The sequence below is a fragment of the Chaetura pelagica genome, unplaced genomic scaffold (assembly GCF_000747805.2).
Source record: "Chaetura pelagica isolate M959 unplaced genomic scaffold, ChaPel_1.0 scaffold234, whole genome shotgun sequence".
In the NCBI taxonomy this organism is placed as follows: domain Eukaryota; kingdom Metazoa; phylum Chordata; class Aves; order Apodiformes; family Apodidae; genus Chaetura; species Chaetura pelagica.
Genome location: NW_009952967.1, coordinates 1,270,131 through 1,288,973, shown reverse-complemented (window position 1 = coordinate 1,288,973; position 18,843 = coordinate 1,270,131). Strand labels below are relative to the sequence as shown.

The window sequence follows — 18,843 nt, the reverse complement described above, 5'->3', positions numbered from 1 at the left end:
TTAACTTCAGGGATGTCCCATTTTGACTCTGTGGCTCTTTGCTATTGAGCTCTCGGTGCCATCATCTCTACTACAAAGTATGTTCCAATGTCCTGCAAGCTGCTGAATAGATGGCCCCTTTTTAGCTAATTTTACCTCTTTTTTTCTTAGTTTATTTTGGATTGTGTGCTTGACCCATCTCTGATACTAGCCTTCTTCCTCTCTTCTGGATAAGAAAAAAATGCAAACTTGTATTAGTGCTGCCCTTAGACTTAAACTCTTTCAAAGTGCTGCTCTAGTTTGTCATGTAGCTTTTCCTTCCCTGCCTTTGCTATATCCCTTTCCCTGGTCTGCTACATAGAATCATAGAATCACAGACTGATTTGGGTTGGAAGGGACCTTAAAGGTCATCCAGTCCCAACCCCCCGTGCATGGGCAGGGACACCTCCCACCAGCGCAGGTTGCTCCAAGCTCCATCCAACCTGCCCTTCAACACTGCCAGGGATGGGGCGACCACAGCTTCCCTGGGCAACCTGGGCCAGGGTCTCACCACCCTCACAGGGAAGAATTTCTTCCTAATGTCCAATCTAAATCTCCCCTCTTCCAGTTTTAATCCATCACCCCTTGTCCTCTCACTCCCTGCCCTTATCCGAAGTCCCTCCCCAGCTTTCCTGCAGGCATCCCTTTCCCAGGCCTGCTAGACCATGAGGTCCTCCCAGTGAAGTTCATCCCTCTCCAATTTTGAAAATACATTGCTAGTTTTGTAGCAAGTGCTGTATTTATCTGATAGACAAAATTTGATTGATTTTGTGCTTGGAGCAGTGCCCATTCCACCCAGTAAATAAAGAAAGAAAGTGCTCCAAATGTAAGAGATGTCATTAGTGCCTTTGGTTTTGCGGAGCCTGCTGGTGCTGCTGCCTGGAGGTGTGCACAGAGGGGCAGTCCCTGAGCTTCCCTGCCTGCAGTGCAACTTTCAGCTCCCAAAGTGGTTAGGCAGCTGTGAGCTCTTTGTAGGAGCTTTCTGCCTGTGTTTAGATGTAAACCCAGTTTGCCTAAACTCAAACCCCATGGCAAGCTTTGAAGTGCCTTTATTGCCATTAGCTCTCTGCTCCTCATTAATGGCTCCTAGCCCTTTGTGCTGCCTTTCTCTTGGGCATGATGGTTACTGTGGTTTGCACAGCAAGGGCCCCGCAGATTGAATCCAGATGCATTTGTTATGCATCTTAGCACTAAGGAAACTTGACTTTCCATCTCACTCCTGGCTGGGGTTTTGCACAATAGGGTGTGACATCAGGATTATGTCATCTGTGAGATTCTTGCCTCCGGGTTAGACTGATAAGTACAAGATGAAGTCTCCTAAGACAGACCTGAAACTGCCAGGATGCTTTAATGTTCATGTGCTTTTCAAATGAAAACCATGCTGTTTACCCAAGTTTTAGATGGAAGAGTAAACACAGCATGTTGGGGTCCCTTCTTTAACTCGCCCCTGGGCAGTTCAGAACTCAAAATAGAATCAATATTGAAGTTGTTTATATATATTACACAGATTAGAGCAGATTTAGAAGGAGCAAGGAAAAAAATAAGCATCCTGTCATGCTATGGAATCAGTTCATTTTTAGCTGATTTTTCTTTGGGTGCTTAATTTTGGAGCAGCTCTGTACAGCCTGCATTCTTATCTTCTGAATCTGAGATATTCAGCAGAGGAGGAGTTTTTCCCTTGGGTCCCAAGGTTCTCTGTGATTACATAAATTCTGAACACTGGAGAGGGAAGGCTTGGATTAGGAGGTCAGTGCTGATGGTGCAGCACTGTCCTCAAACACCACTCCCTGAAGGATTTAAACCCTTGGTGAGAAATTACTTACATACTTTCAAAAATGGAGTAAGATGAAATTTTTAAATGTCACCTCATTATGATCTCTGATTTTTTAACTGATTGTAGGCTGAGAGAGTTGGGGGTGTTCAGCCTGGAGAAGAGAAGGCTCCAGGGAGACCTTAGAGCACCTTCCAGTGCCTGAAGGGGCTCCAGGAAAGCTGAGGACAAGGGCAGAGAGAGATGGCACAAGGGGTAATGGTTTTAAGTTGGAACAGGAGATTTAGGTTGGACATGAGGAAGAAATTCTTCCCTGTGAGGGTGTGAGACCCTGGCTCAGGCTGCCCAGGGAAGCTGTGGCTGCCCCATCCCTGGCAGTGTTGAAGGGCAGGTTGGATGGGGCTTGGAGCAACCTGGTCTGGTGGGAGGTGTCCCTGCCCATGCAGGGGGTTGAAACTAGATGACCCTTCAGGTTCCTTCCAACCCAAACCATTCCATGATTCTCTGATGATGATGATCTCTATCAACACATGGCCTGCACTTACAGACATTTACCTCAGAAATATATGGTGTTTTAACACTGGAAAATTGAAGAGGGAGAAACTTAACAAACAATAATCATTTTATAGCATATCTGATACGTGCCTGTTTGAAGAAAGGAGCACATCAAACCAGATCTGTAGTCTTTGGCAGACTAATCCATGACACAGAAAGCTGCTGCTGTCTTTTCACCCTCCTGCTGGTGTTAGAATTAGAGCTGGCAGAGTAAAACCTTTCAGACTGTCTGTGGGTGAAGCAGGGGGCTGTCTTTGCCCGGGTGAAGGATTTGTAAACACTCCTAGCTTCCTGGCAGTTAATGAACCGGTTACTCCTTTGGAAGTGTTACAAAGTGACCCATTGTCTTGCTTATTAGGTGGCTAATGGAACTGTTTCCAGGTGACTTCTCAAAAGGGATTTGGTCATTAGATTCCATCTGCCAAGAGCAATTGGATGGTAAGGAAAATGTGAGCAATATGGGTAGGTTTTGGTTTTTTTCAAAGAATGAAATCCCAAAATGGGAGGTTCTGGGAGATTTTTAGCCTTCAGGATCCCATTGTTTGGGTATGGTTTTCCTTCCTTTGCAGAGTTCTTGCACTTCACAACTCTGCTTCACAGTTTGAGTCATCCCACAGTGCTGCAGATGTGTGCTTTTAAGTACAACTGGCATTGAAGTTACACATACCTAACCAGATTGGTATGTTTGCTCGAGGGATTTTTGCACCTGTGGAGGCTGGAAAGAATTTCTGTAAAATACCTGTACGGAGTCCATAAGCATCCTTAGGGCTGTGTTCATAAACTGTGGTGAAAAACAGCTGCTCTTGTGTACACAAACATTTCATCTTCTGCATCCTAAGTATTAAGGTAACACTCTGTAGGTGTTAGACAGTGGCCCTCCTGGGACCACAGAATTAGGGAGAGAGAAGCTGTAAATCATCTGTACTCCTGGTAGTTGGAGAACTGTTACATCCTGGTTGGTTGCTGGTACCAGCCTGTCCCTCTTATTAAAGAAGAGGCTCATGAGCCTCATTACCTAGAGAGCTGTATGGAGGACACAGGCAAGAAAAGTATTTAGTGACAACCTGATCTCACAGAATCCCAGAATGTTGAGGGTTGGATGGAACCTCTGGAGATCATCCAGTCCAACCCCCTGCTAGAGCAGGATCCCTGAGAGCAGATCCCACAGGAACACATCCAGGTGGGTTGGGAATGTCACCAGGGATGGTGACTCCACACCCTTCCTGGGCAGCCTGTCCCAGGGCTCTGGTACCCTCAGAGTCAAGAAGTATTTTCTTATATTTAGGTTAAACCTCCCATGCTCCAGTTTGTGCCCATTGTCCCTTGTCCTGTCACTGGACACCACTAGGAAGAGTCTGGCCTGTCCCACTGAGGTTCAACATCTGTTGGTGTTGTCCTCCAGACCTTCCTCCCCTCCTTCCTCACTTGAGCTGTGGGGATTTGCACAAACACCTTAGCAACGTTTCGGGTTTGGTGGAGGGTGGTTGCTGAAATTTGCCACTTCCTTCATATTTCTCTGGCTATTTTTGTTCAGGTTTGAAATGACAGAGTGCAGGCTCGGTGCAAATTGTGCCAAGTCACTTGCCTTTCCAGTCATCTGCTTTAATAGCAGTTGAAATGTCTGCTTGAGGTCATGTTTTTCATTGCTGTTAGACACTGGCTTCTCAGATTGCAACTTTAGTCATTGTCACTCTGGTAAAAAAGCTGAATGCTCAATATTTTCCTTTGGGGCAGGTTGGTTTTTTTGAAATGCCAGGTTTCTTGGAAGTCTGTTGATCTAAATAGATGGAGATGTTTCCCGTTCTAGGCTGAACTTCTGTAGCTGGAAGAAATAGCTATGTAACCTTTAGGGAAAAAGAAAAGAAAATATATTTTGCTGCTCTTAAAAAGCCAGTTTGAAACACTGCAACTTTTTTTGAAGGTTTCCATAGCCAGCCTGAGGTTCCAGGTATTGGTCCTTTGGCATCAGGGTTTTGTGGCTTAGTGCTGTGAGAGCCCTAAGCCAGAGACTCAGGGTTGGTTTTTGTGTCTGGTTCTCAGTTACTGGAAAATACTGGAGTGTTTTTATGGTTGAGTGAATTTGGTTCTGAAGTGTATCTGAAAGTCAGAGCTTGTTTTTATTGCTGTGAAGTGGAAACTCCTTTTCTCAGTATAGGGTCCAACGTTCACTTGCGAGGCTGGTGAGAAGCAGAATCCTATCAGGAAAGCAAAGGTGCCTTTTCTGATCTGTCCTTTTGTGGCAAAACAAAGTGATTCATCTCTCCTCCTTTTGTGAGGTCTATCCTGGAAGCTTGGGGGATTTCCTCCCCTATCCCATCCCTCTTGAAGTCACAGCTTTGTTCTGGCCACAGTCTCTCTCTATTTCATGGATACAGCTCCAGTTCCTTAAACAAGTTTCCATCCTGCGTCTCCACCCGCTTAAACTTCAAACACTTCATAAAGCTTCGGATCCCTCTTAGCTTAAATGTTTTCTTTTATTCTTGCATTTTGTAAAGTAGGTCAGGCTTAAGTGTGACATTTTTTGTATAAAACAGCTTTTTCCAGAAGTCTTGTGGTTGATGAGTAATGGATATAAAACTTAAGTGTTTGATCATGAGATTAAAACTAGAATTGATTTTGAGCAAAGCGCTCTTGTGAATTTTGTAGAAAGAAGGAATTGTTATCTTGGGCCTTATGATTTTTAGTAATTTTCCTTTATAAAAATGATTTTACCAGTGATGGAAGAAAACTGGCTGCCCTCAAAGAGGGCAGGGATGTGATTTGAACTAGCTGATTTCCTCTTTGGGGGAGGACTCAAGCTTCTCAAGACAGATTGTCCTCCATGACTACTGTTGTGCAGGAGGTTCTACCATGAGCAGGGATATCAGGAACACGCAAGAAAAAAAATTATATTCAATCTAGGAGCTATATAGTGATTTCTGCAGCTACTGCATGTGACTTTGATTGGCCTGTGCTCTGGTGTGTCCATCCATTTCTTAAACAGAGAAGATGTCAGCTCATGCCTTTCAGGAACCTTTTCCAAGCTGATTACCTCTCCTGCTTGGATTTTAATAAGTGCTGCTTTTTAAGCTATGGTGAAGGGGTTTCTTGGAGGTAGTCCAGCCTTCTTGCAGCAAATCCAAGTTCATGAATGTAGATTTAAATTCCTCCCAATGCGTCTGTCATCCAGTTTTCTAGTATGTAGCAGCCAATTAACCTGTAGCACTTCTTTATTCTTCTTGAAGAAAACCGGTTTCAAGGAACGTTCTCTTCTCCAAACATGACTTTTCTGGGTTGAGATCCTCTTCAGAAATCCCACTTCAGTGCATTGTAGTTGCTGTGTGAGGAAAGGTGAAATCTAATGTAGTGATCAGGGATGTATATTTTTCTCTCCATGAAGGAAGAATTAATTTCTGAAGTCAGATATTGCTGAGGCACAGAGGAGGCTCTGGCTAATATATATCCCAGCATGCCTTGGATTCATGGTGGCTCAGTCTCTGGCATTGTTGTTTTGAGTCTCAGGATACTGGATCTGGCTATGGCAAAGCAACTTTATTGAAATAGCATGTTGGTATTTAAAACAATATTAATACTATATTTAATTCATTAAATATACAAAAGCAAGTTAAAGCGTTTCCATGTGTGCGCTGTTAGTTCTGGCAGGAGGTTCCTCAGATGGTTTTATGTGGTTTCAGACAACATTTTAGCACATTCTTAAAATACCCACAAAAGCCTTTATGTAAAATCTCATAAAGGTGAACCACATAAAAATGATTTTTTTTTTTCCTGTTTCATGTCATTAGGATCAAAGTACAGTAGGTAAGAATAAATTTCCAAAAGACCTTGTTTTGGTCCCTCTCTTAATTAATGTTTTGTGTTCATTGCGAGCTCATAAAGTGGGTAATGGGGAAACTCTCTGTCCACACTGTGATATTCTCAGGGGCTGCCAGTTCATTTTGAGTTGAATTCACTTATTCTGTACATGCATATTTGGTGAAGCAAATTTGCTCTGGAAATGGACAGTGGCTTCTTCTCCCTGGCCTTGGATTCACACTGCCCTGTTGTCAGAGGAAGGGTCATTTGGACTGGAACTCAGGTTCGACGCAGGACTGAAATTCTCATTAACTCCATTAACCAAAATCCATTTCTTAATTCCCCAGGGGACATAAAAAGGGTGTTTGTTGTTTTGTTAGGTTTAAATTGCGTGCTGGAAGTCTGGCTTTAGCATGCTTGTGGAGCAAAGGCATTCTTTTTTTACCAGTGTATTGACAAGTGTCATAAGAGGACAGTGCTGCGTATGGTGGTTACTTAAGTGCCCAGACTAAGCTTGGTGATGAGTAGCAACAGTCACCCATTAAAAATAAAATGATGTGGTGCATTAATATGAAGCTATACACCCCTCCTGGGGTCAGCAATGGTTTTGATAGAGACTTAGTCTATGCAGTTAAAAAGAATTGGGGCTGTTTTGCTGAGTGCCTTTTTGAAACAACATATTGAACTGTAAGTGCAGAGAAAATGTAGAAAGTGTCCTATGTTATTTGGATTAGCTTCTCAATATCTTTTCTCCTGACTTGTAGACAAGGATGGGCTAGTGGTGGTGAATCCACAATACTTCAAGCTAACATACGAAGTCCAAAATCCACAATAAATCAAACCTTCAGTGCCACTAACTGTCAGGCTTCTGTTTTAGAAAGGGGGGGAGTGTGAAGGTGGGAGGGTTCAACAAGTTTCTGGTGGTGTTGATGAGTGATTCTTTCATACAGAAGAGGCGGAACGTGCAGTCACTTGCAGACCTCTGTGATCATCCTGCTCATGGCAGGAAGAGGTGGGAAGGGTTTTTAATCTGTGTGACTCTCTCCTAGCTTAGCTGCTGGGAATGTCAGTCATAAAATCCTGGAATGGTTTGGAAGGGACCTTAAAGATTATCTATTTCCAACCCCCCTGCATGGGCAGGGAACACCTCCCACTAGACCAGGTTGATAAGTCAGTCACAGCAGCTCCTCTTGTCTTTGGATGATGAGCTTTTGATCTCCTCCAGACAGTGAATTCTCAGGCTTTGTCTGCTCTGTGTATGTCCTTGTACGTGCTCAGAAAAGAGAAGTGTCTGACTGCTAAAATGTCTTGTTGATCTCCTTGCTCAGCTGGAGTTTCCTCTTCTCCTTTCCTTAGCTCCTTGCATGAGATGGTGATCATTGAGATCTGAGGGCTGCATGCCATGAAAGAATATTCCCTCTCCTATGACATTCCTTATGGTTGTTTGGCAACTTGAGGATGGAAACAGTTGGGAAGAGGACATAGGTTATGGTTTTCACAGTCATAGAATCCCACAGTCATAGAATAGTGGTTGTTTGGAAGGGACCTCTGGAGATCATCTAGTCCAACTCCCTGCTACAGCAGGATCCCCTAGAGCAGATCCCACAGGAACACATCCAGGTGGGTTTGGAATGTCTCCAGGGATGGAGATTCCCCTGGGCAGCCTGTCCCAGGGCTCTGTTACCCTCAGAGTAAAGAAGTATTTTCTCATATTCAAGTTAAACTTCCTGTGCTCCAGTTTGTGCTCATTGCCCCTTGTGCTGGCACTGAAGATGGTTTTGGTTTCCTAGGAGCCAAAATTGCTCCTTGTGCATCTTTCTCCTCTCCAGTGTTGGGTTGCTCACCATTATTTTCAGGTGTCTCTCATCTGCCACAGGAGGAGCAGAGCACTCATGTTACAGAGAGGGAGTGGGGCCCTGCAGATCTCATTGCTGTGTTAGTTTTCTCAGAGTGCACTTCTGGCAACCAGACATCTGAGTTTCAGCTAATCTAGCTTAGTTTCTGATGTCTACTGTGTCTGAAGCTGGAATAACAACCAACAATTTACCTCAACAACACCCTGTATGTCTAAGAGGCCTGGTTTCAGTTCAGCTCTCTTTGCAATAAATCACTAAGCTTCACACAAACTTAAGAGACAGCAGCACGAAGCTACTTACTTGCTCCCTTCTGTCTTAATTAGTGGACTTTGTTGTAAAGAACTTCCAGACTTTCCCAATAGCAAGAGAAAAGGAAAAAAACCCCAACAAACTGTAAAATAAAGCCTACTTTGTAGCTGTGCTCTTACCAGCTGTTACAGTTAATTGGAATCAGAGGAACTGTTTGCTCAAGTACTGTAGGAGTCTCTGACTAGCTCTGTTTCTCACTAGACTTTTATCCTCCATTGGAGAAATGTAGAGGTTTTTTGTAATTAAATTTTCTGCATTATAAAATTACTAAATCTGCTATGTTTCCAGGTATGTAACTGGTGAGGATGTGCAGTCTTCAAACCAATAATACTGGGATATAGAGATTCTGCTTATTTAAGATGAGTATTGATACCTGACTCTGGCTTGGATCCTGGTTAATTTTAACATGCCTATTTGGTTGCATCCTGCAGGTATTTTGAAGGTGGAGTCTCCTCTGTCTACCTCTGGGATCTGGATCATGGTTTTGCTGGGGTGATCCTCATTAAGAAAGCTGGAGATGGATCAAAGAAGATTAAGGGATGCTGGGATTCCATCCACGTGGTGGAGGTTCAGGTACAGCCTCTAGGGCAGCTGATGTTCCTAAGTGAAAACAAAACCCGGTTAATTCCAGACAATTAAGGAGCACAGATGTTCCTCTGAACAATGCAATATTGTGTTAGGGGCTGTAAACTTCTTTCCCCTGTTAATTTTTGAAAATTCCCTGGAGCAAGTTGGATAGAGATAAGTTGGCTGTAATCAAAAAGAATCCCAGAAGAATTGAAAGTATGTTCCTCACCATGCATGTGATCTTGAGATTATTATTTTTTTTCCTAACATAAAGGTCTATAGATAAAAAACACTAATTAGGTAATAAAAACAAGGTAATAGGAGGTTCAATTGCTCTAACTAGTTTTGCTTGGGAGCATGCACTCTTAGGGTTGTTTTTAAGAAAGTGGCTGGAGTTACACATGTCCTGTGGCTCCTGGGATCTGGGGAGCCAGCCACAACTTTTGGGATGCATTAAGAACATTGAGACCAGCAGGCCCAGGAGGGTTCTCCTCCTCTTCTACTGGGTCACATCTGGAGTGTTGTGTCCAGTTCTGGGCTCCCCAGTTCAAGAGGGACAGGGATATACTGGAAAGAGTCCAATGGAGGCTATGAGGATGATGAAGGAACTAGAATATCTGTCATGCAAGGAAAGGCTGGGACACCTGGGGCTGTTTAGTCTGGAGAAGACTGAGAGGGGATCCAATTAATGTCTACAACTATCTGCAGGGTAGGTGTCAAGAATGGGCCAGTCTCTCTTCAGTGGTGCCTGTGATAGGATGAGGGGAAATGGCACCAAGTGACAACACAGGAAGTTCCACCTGAACATAAGGAGAAACTTCTTTGCTGTGAGGGTGACAGAGCCTTGGGACAGGCTGCCCAGAGAGGCTGTGGAGTCTCCTTCTCTGGGGATTTTCAAGACCCATCTGGACATGTTCCTGTGTGACCTGCCCCAGGTGTTCCTGCTGCAGCAGAGGGACTGGACTTGATGATCTTCAGAGGCCACTTCCAATGCCTATGAATCTATGATTCTATGATGGTTTAGTTTGTGGAGGGATTTGAACCTTTTGTCTCCTTTTGTTCTCTTTCTACTTCTAGGAGAAATCCAGTGGTCGTACTGCTCATTACAAGCTGACCTCCACAGTGATGCTATGGCTGCAGACTAATAAAACTGGGTCTGGTACCATGAACCTTGGAGGGAGCCTTACCAGACAGGTATGTCTGTAAACTGCCACAGCTGATTTATTTTTAATTTTGCTTATTGCTTTACCCAGTAGCCCCAGTCAGGAACAAAAAAGGTTGATTTTGTAAGGTGTTGTGTAAACATCTATTCTCCTGCTGCGTGTGCAGTGAAACAGTTCATACCTCAGTGTGTAATTACCAGGAAGCCCCTGGAACTTTGCTTTGTGGCAGTAGAGCTTTCAATTAAAAAAGAGAGGACATTCAATAGGAGTTTAGACTTGCTTTTAAGTCTTAGTTTTTTTCTTCTCGTATTCGTACATTTTTATACTTCCATACGTGTTACCCAGACAGATGCTTTCATCTGAAAGATTTGTCTATTTTCTTAGTGGGAAAATTCCAATAGAATGATAAAAATATAAGATGGTCTTTTTTGTTACATTTCTCTCACAGTGAGGACACTGAACAAACCTGTATTTTGTCTTGACTACACAGGATTCTTCTATTCTTAAAGACATCACTTTTAGCGTAGCCTTCTTTAGTATTTTTTTAAATAAGAAACTCTTAAGAAGAATTAAAAACTAAAATCTTCTAAGCATTTGGGGTTTTTGTGCCAGTGTTAATTATTTTGACTTCTCTTGAGAGCTGTTTTCCACAAGGAAGGTGCCAGCCTGATGACTCTTCAGGCCGTGCTGTTGTCTTAGTCTCTGACAGGCAGGACCTGCTGGACTTGACCTCAGCGGGTGAAGGTGCTTCTGTCCCAGGCACCTGCCAAAGGTTGCAGACTCCCTCCTTCATACTAATGAATTGTGGTTGCTTAGGATCAGGACTGTGGAAATCAGTGACTCGAGCAGAGTAATAAACTCAGGAGGACAGGGGGCATATTGTATGGTCATGAGTGACTGGAGAGATTGGCAGCAGCTGAAACTCCTTTATGAGACTTCCCAGGGCTGACTCTTGCTTTCCATACAATGGACAATGCAGACTCTGTTAAACAGTTCATATTTTGGTACAGGTTTGAGCCAGGTGAAGGAAAGAAGGGTCTGTGATTGCAGAGAGGACCTGAAATTGTGTTAGTATTGCAGTCACAGGAGCTTGTCCCAGACTGAGGTGATGTTTCTTTCCACGTTGTTGATTTACAGAAGAAGCTGATGGAAAAGCAGGAGGGAAAGAGGCATCTAGAGCCACTTGTGAGCACTGCATACTCTTTAAAACTGTTTGCAGTAATTACACCCTAGTTATGGTGACCCGGACAAAAATTTAATCACAGACCTTCCTAATACTTGAAATCATAGCTGTGAAGTGGAGGCCAAGGGCCTGACTCTGGCTGTGGCCTTATGGTGCTGAGCCAAGGAAAACAAGAGCCTGCTGAGGATGGGTGTCCTCAGTACACCTTGGCCTGAACTGCTGGGCCTTGTTTAGTTTGACTTTCACTCTAGGCTCTGGTGGGGAGATTCATGCTTCTGTCATCATTTTACCAGCAGATCATTTAATTCAGATGTGCTGCATTAAAGCAGGGGCCTGCTTCCAAAGTAAGTAAGCATAAAAAAGTCACTGGGGTAATGATGCACTCGCTGTTTCTGCACAAACAATGGAAACTTGAGTTTCAGAACTTAGCTTTGGGCAGGAGATTTTTTTCTGTTTGCTGATGCCATAGGAGGCTGCATGGGATGAGGCTTGGTCAGAATCCACAGCAGAGAACACAGATCTTGATGCTGCCTTTGAGGTGTGAGGTGTCCAGCTGGTGCAAGGTTTTCACTTGGCTGTAAATCCAGTTTGTCACATCACCTAAGGTTTTGTTTTTACTTTTTGGTAGGCTTTTTATCCAGTCAGCAGCAAACTTAGGCACTGAAAGTAGCTTTTAGTTGCCTCTTGAATGGTATATTAAGTTTTGCCTTGACAGTGTCAGTAATCTGATGTCCTAACCATAATTTTGAATTTGTTTTTTGCCCCTGGCTTTGGTCAACTCAACATTTGAAGCTACTTTGACCACCTTTGATCCTAAAAACGTGAATAGCAGATGTCCTTGTGTTTCAGTGGAAGCTTTTTAATTGTTCACAAGCTTTGTAATATCCTGGCTTATAAGCTGGTGGCAGGGGGACCTTTAGATGCTTTGAAAGGGAGGTCTGTTGGGAGCCACTGCTTTGAAACCAGTTTGGCCTCGTTGCTGCAAACTGGGTATTTTTCAAGTGATGATGGGAATGATTAACTTGGTGGCCAGGAGCAGGTATGAAGGAACAGCTCATGTGGTGCCTTCCTTATTCACCACCTCTGGCATCCAACAAGAGCTGGGCATGTCTCACAGTGCAAAGATTTGGGGAGCATTTGCAGCTTCTTATGAAAGTGATTCCCCTTCCTCGTGGCTGAGCTTGCACTTGGGGCAGGTGATTAAGGAATCCTGTGGTTGTGTGAAGGATCTAGAATAAGGATCTAGAAATAACTGCTCACTGCTCTCATTTCCTGATGGTGAGCTGCTGAAGGGCTGTGTCCAGTTTTGGAGCCCCCAGCATAAGAAGGACATGGAGCTCCAGAAGAGTGAAGATTCCTAGTGGAGATTGTGTTCTAGTCTTGAGCAGTAGGTGGTGTTGTTAAACAGAAATACCGGTACCATGTATGTGCAGAGAGCCATCTCTGCATTGGCTCCAAGGGATTTTATAGAGGAACTTTTTGGTGGAACTGCAAGGAGAAGGCTGATTTTTTTCCCATGTTTTCCTTTGCTGTGGTCTGCCCCCAAGAGGCTTGCAGTGTCAGATAGAGAACTCCTGTTTTTACAATTCCCTAAACAAGGATGCTCTCCCAGATAGTCTGTTCTGGAGAGGAGCCTGGATGCAACTCCAGAGAGCTCCAAGTTGAAGCACCACAGGCCAGGATGGAGGAAGTAGCTCCCATCAGCCAACACAAGGACTGAGGCTGGAAGTTGGGTCAGGAAGGAGGGAACAGCATGTTACACGCCATCTGACATGGGGTCATTACGGCTGAAAGGGAAGGACAGGACACATTTCCTTCCATTTACAACAAAAGGAGCAAGGCTTGCAGGGAAATGAAAAATGCCAGCAGCTTTCCAATTACCCTGCACCTTCTCCAATGACTGCAGGTAACTCCCATCCCCCTCCTGATTGAAGCCAGATGCTCTGGCAGATATTTTCTCTGACAGACATTAGGGTCCTGTCCACTTTTTGTGCCTTGGAATGACTTGTGTCATTTCCCACAGCACCGTGTTGCCTTGGCTGGATGTTGAGGCTTTATTAGGCTGCACTTTCATTTAAGGTAAGAGCAGCTGTGTGATCTTGTTTCATTTTATGCAAAGTAGATGCAGCCTTCCCTGATTTCTGGCAAATAGTCAAACCTGCACTTGGTTGGACAGATTTCTGGAGACCTCTCCTTAAAAGCAAAGACTAACAGGTGCCTTTCTGAGCTCTCATTGCACACAAAGAACCTGTGTGTGTTTCCTCAGCCAGGATGAACGTTGTGAGGAAGTGCAAGTTTGCTGAGAAAGAAGTTGGCTCAAAACCTTATAGTTTATTTACATACAGAGGTGTGGGAAGGGGAGGATATAAAGTTGTAGGGGAAGTGAAGCCTGGGATTTCAGATGAAAGCAGCACAGATCTAAGTTGATTTTCATACTTGAAATACTCTCTGGCAAAGGTGGAAGGTTTTGCAGAGCTGGATGAAGACTGGTCTGTTGCAAACTGAGCTCTCCAGGAAGATGTGTCCTGTGATATATTAGTGCTCAATAAAACACCAGCAGATACATTCTGCCATTTATCATCATAGGTAAATCCTCTGAGGCTTGTGCTCTGCAATTAGGAGGGTCATATATTTTCATCAAGTTGAGCTTTCATGTAAAGGCCTATCCCACCAACTTTCAGATGTTGTAGTGCTAAGCAGGGATGTTGGGGAGTGTTTTTTCCACCAGAGGGATCTTCAAGTTGTAGATCTTTAAACTCCCCCCCTCAGCACTTGTCTGGTTTCCTGGGGTCACTGTCTCTTTAACTGAGTAATGTTTTGGGGTGTAGAGGACAGCAGAGCTGCACTGACAACTAATTGTCTGGGAAATTATTTCTTCTTCACAGAAAAATATGGATTTTACTGGATTTTACAGTTATGTAAGAGCTGGTTTAGAAAAAGGGAGAGAAGAGCTGGGCATGTATAGGCTAGTCCAGAGAGCTGATGGATCATCCCCAGATTTGCTTGTGGATTTGAGTGTACAATTTTGGTAAAGAATATGGGTTATAGGATATCTGGATACATGGAGGCTATGAAAGGATGAGGGAAGTTCTCAGCTGATTTCTGCAGAGGTCCAAGCTCCAGGGACCTCATGGCCTTTGTTGATCTAGTTACAGTTTGAAATGAATGTTGGAGAGAGAAAGGCCAAATTTTGCCTCACTAACATCCAAGTAATTCCATGTATTTTCCACCTGGAGACTTCAGTCTGCCCACTGCCTGTGGCTTGGGAGCCTTAGGCTTGTGTTGGTCTTGTTTGTGTTTCATTCAAGAGATTTTCACATTGCTCCATGGCCAGAGCAGCTGTGATGTTGTCAGTTTTTCAGAGCACAATGGTGGATGAGCTCCCTTCTTATCTTCCTAGTATTTTTAGATACTTTCTCTATGAACCAAAGTCTTCATCCAGCTTAAATTTCTCTCTTCCTATTAACTCTTTCTCCAAATAAATGTGTAGAGAAAGCCCAAACAGCTGCTATATTCCATGCAGGAAACATTCAAAGGGACCTGCTAGCTGTTGAGAGCTTAATATACCCAGCAGAGTGAGTTCCCCTCTGAGTCAGACTAGCAGCAGATGGTTGGAGAAATGAGGCAAGGAAGCCAAGCTCTGGATCTCTGGATCATTCCAACAGGGAAGAAGTGACTGGGCCGTGTGGATTAGACTTGTTCTGGAGCCTTTTGCTTGTTGGCTGAGCTCAACAGCAGATGGGGAGTGACAGTGGGAAGATGAGCTGCTTGTTAACATCAACTTAAGAGACTGGAATTTCCCCTCCAAGCAAATTAACCCCTTTATTTAAGAGTTTCCTGCTTAGGTCCGTGCAGTAACAGCCACTGGAAGGGGCCTTTAAAGATCCCAACAACTCTGCTCTTTGTATAACATGGCTACTCCCTGGCTCTGAGCTCCATTAAAACAGCCTCTCATCACATCTGGGCTTCTACAGCATGTAAAAATGTTTTCCTTCTGGCAGCAATTTTTATGGAGATGTAATAATATACATTTTGGTTTAAAAAAAAAAAAAAAGAAGTTATTTTTAGATTCAGCTTCTTACCATTGAGCTCCAGGTGTGGAGGTGACACAGTGGGGAGCCTGTGGAGTCACCCACTGCCAAATCCTTGGCTGTCCGAGATCTGGCCAATTTGCTGAGAGTTCCCAAACTCACCATAACATCTATTTGCATGGTTCAGATGTGTATTCTTCCTCTCCTGCATTGGGATCCCCTCTCCTAGCAGCCTATCTCCATTACATGTAAACAGCCTGACTACAACCTAAAGGAAAAATGAAACCTCCTTCTTCCCTGTCTTCCCCGCTTCTAGGTTATCTTATGCCTTCAGGGTTCCAACTGAATTACATGCTTCCCCAAGCCTGTTAGAGACTTGGCTTATTAGAAGAAACCTGTAGCTGGCCCAGATTTTTAAACTCTACCCTGAGGGAGGGATATGAACAGATGGATAAGAGAATTCAGTGGGATTAGTGAAACCCTTTGAAGACTCTTCTTCCCACTACATTTTTCTCCCAGTTTTGTTTTGCCACTTCAGCACAGGTACCAGTTGGAGGTTCCTGTGACTGGTATTTGTTGTTCAGTAGCTTGTCTGCAGCCAGCTAGACTTGTCATCTCCAGAAGTGGGGAAAATAGTCTTTTTCCCTAGAGCAGGTCATGGTTGGTCAGCCATGGTCTCTGGGTGGTCATTATACGGGGCAATGTCAGCTGAAATAAAGCAAATATTGCATTCTGCAGCACTAGCTCCCAATTTCTGATCCTTGTTTTGGAAAATCCCACCTGTCTCCTGTTCAGGTACCACACTAGGAACATGGTAGCATTATGCACTTCAGTAGCTCCAACTCTTCATTTCTGTTGCAAAAGCTAGACTCCTGCTTTCCCCACATAGTCACCACTTTGTACTTGCTCCCCTCTGTTGGGTAAATGTTGGTTCAGCTTTTTGGCCTGAAAAGAAAAAACAGAACAACAGACTGTCAGGTTTCTCTTGCCCTGTTAATGTAGTAGTTTAAATCATCACCAGTCTTGCAGGTAGTTGTGGTTTTTGTGTTCTCTGCACAATCCCTCTCTAGGGGAAGGTAAATAAAGCTGAAAATGTCTCTGGCCAGGAGATCCAGGGAAGAGAGGATGCTCCCCACGTGTGGTCGGATGCAGCTTTTGAGACAAAGATGAAAAGAAACAGCTGGTTGTGCAGGGAGAGTTCACAGCTGCTGAGCTGACAGCACCATCCCTGTGTGCATCTCATCATCAACAACCTTGTTTTCATATCCACATGCTGGGGCTGCTTGTCATGTTCCCTGTTCCCTGCCACAGATCTCCTGCAGCCCCTTGGTAGGTAGGGAATGACAGTGTCTACACCAGGGATCTACAGCAGGGACTTGGTTGGATCCATGGTTTTTATTACACTGTGCTCCTGTTATCAACATGTGAACCTGTGTGTAGCTCTGAGGACTCCTCAGTACATGAGCCCTGGGTCAGGCTGCCCAGAGAGGTTATGGAGTCTCCTTCTCTGGAGACTTTCAAGACCCATCTGGACACGTTCCTGTCTGATCTGCTCCAGGTGTTCCTGCTGCAGTAGGGGCGTTGGACTTGATGAGGTCCCTTCCAACCCCTATGAGTCTGTGATTCCTAGTCTGTTGGCATGTTGAAAGAATAGTTACTCCAGGATTTCGAGACCCACTTCTTCCATCCCTCCTTTTGGTGAGGAAAGCTGTCATGTGCCTGCCATCAAACTGCCACCTTACCAAGGTTCCTGTGTCTTTCCTTTCTAGATGGAGAAAGATGAGACTGTGAGTGACTCCTCTCCACACATAGCCAATATTGGACGCTTGGTAGAGGTGAGTGCTGGGAAGCCACTACAGCTGGAGCCTGCTCCAGGTTCTCTTGCCTGTATCTGGTCCCAGGCCTAAGGATTTTGTTGCTTTTTGTCTTTATGAACAAGTTACTTACAGTGTATCCAGGGTGAGCATTGCTCAGTGCTTCTCCTAGCATGACTTCCAACCATTTGTAGATACAAGAATACCACTCTGCACTTTGTTGTTTCCTGCAATAACCTTCCTGTAAGTGAAGTGCTCCTTCCCTGAGAACTAATTCACAATTTCCTACCCTGTGTTTGCTTCTATAGTCACTTCTGGGTGGAATGATTTAAAGGCAGGTTGTGTTACACACAACTGTCCCTGGAACTGAAAGTTCAAGGTGCATCAAGTGCTTGTTAAATGCACTAAGATTGGTTTTAGTATTTGATTTCATGGCAGCTGGACCTAAGGTATCTAAATTATTCATTCCGCATGATGAGGGAAGGCTGTAGTGTTGTCATAACCACTGGGTTGCTTTGGGGTTTTGCTCTTTCATTGCACTCTCAGGGTCAGGTATGAAGGTGTTGATTTCCTTCATCTTCCTAGCCAGGTTGGCAGGAGAGGAGGAAATTATCAGCTTAAATAAACTGGTTTGCCTTTTTGTTGTTTTGTTTGTTTGTTTGTTTTAAGGAACTTTGAAATTACAGGAAGGCAGGTACTTCTTTTTTTATCCCTTTTCTAAGTCTTTGTCTCCAGTGAAAAGGACCTAATTAAAAAAATGCTGCTTAATTACAAGATCTTTCTCAGATCTGCTTTGCCATGCAGCTGTAATGAACGAGTTGGCAGCTGACAAAGGAGCCCATGAGCACCAAACTGGTGACCTGTTGGTTGTGCATGATGACTTACTTGCCCCTTTGTAGTCCCTGCAGTGCCAGGAAATGAGAGGAAGGTTGGGGTGAAACTCACTCTCCTGAACGCAGGAAAACTGATAGATGGACAGACCCTGCCCTCTTGTGGTGCAGAGAGCCATGACATGGCCTGGAAAAATTAATGGGGAGGAGAGGACAGGAATAGAGCTGAGCCTTTATTTCTTTGATAAGGGCAGATAGAGTCACACTGCCTTTTGTGAGACATGAAAAATTAAGAATACACTGGGCTGAATCCTGCTGTGGCAAGTGTTGTATGTCAAGGTGAGCATGGAGGAGTGTGAGTGCCAAGAGGAAACAGCTGACATGCCTAAAGATCTGGCTTCTCACTTTCTTTCTAGGACATGGAAAACAAAATCAGAAGTACACTGAATGAGATTTATTTTGGAAAAACAAAGGACATCGTTAATGGGCTGAGGTAAGGGGCTCTCCACCTGACTCTGAATCCACTGTGTTCCTCTGGGTGTCTGTGGTGCTGTCACCAGCCCAGCAATGATCTGCTTTTGTGTGCTGGATCTCCCCTTTCCTACACAAAGTATTTTCATCTCCCTAATTATTCACCTTGCTACACTTTGGAAACATTATTTGTTGTGTGGAGTTCAGGGAGCACTTCTACCTTTTAATTGTAGAAATTTGAAGCAATGTTTTAATCCCTTCAGCAGGAAGAAAAAAACCCCATTAGCAAAACTTATATTTTCTATTAGGAGTTTTATTCTTCACAGTTCTGAAAGTTGTACTTAAATTCTGACTTCTCTTTCTACTATTCTTAATGCCATGTATTTGATCCCAGAATTGAGTTGTGACGTTAATGGTTTGTGGTATTTAGACTCTGTTTTAAATTCTGTCTTTCTTTCAACACTAACTGGTCAAAATCTACTG

At 44.0% G+C, this 18,843-nt stretch overlaps 1 protein-coding gene across 1 annotated transcript in view; it reads left to right on the top strand.

Annotated features, from left to right (window-relative positions):
• CAPZB (capping protein (actin filament) muscle Z-line, beta) overlaps positions 1 to 18,843 on the top strand; it is a 65,957-nt gene that overhangs the window by 43,755 nt on the left and 3,359 nt on the right. Inside the window, exons 5-8 of the mRNA XM_009995796.1 lie at positions 8,733 to 8,874; positions 9,946 to 10,062; positions 17,015 to 17,080; positions 18,306 to 18,382. Coding sequence (XP_009994098.1) covers positions 8,733 to 8,874; positions 9,946 to 10,062; positions 17,015 to 17,080; positions 18,306 to 18,382 — 402 coding nt within the window. The remainder of the gene's footprint in view (positions 1 to 8,732; positions 8,875 to 9,945; positions 10,063 to 17,014; positions 17,081 to 18,305; positions 18,383 to 18,843) is intronic.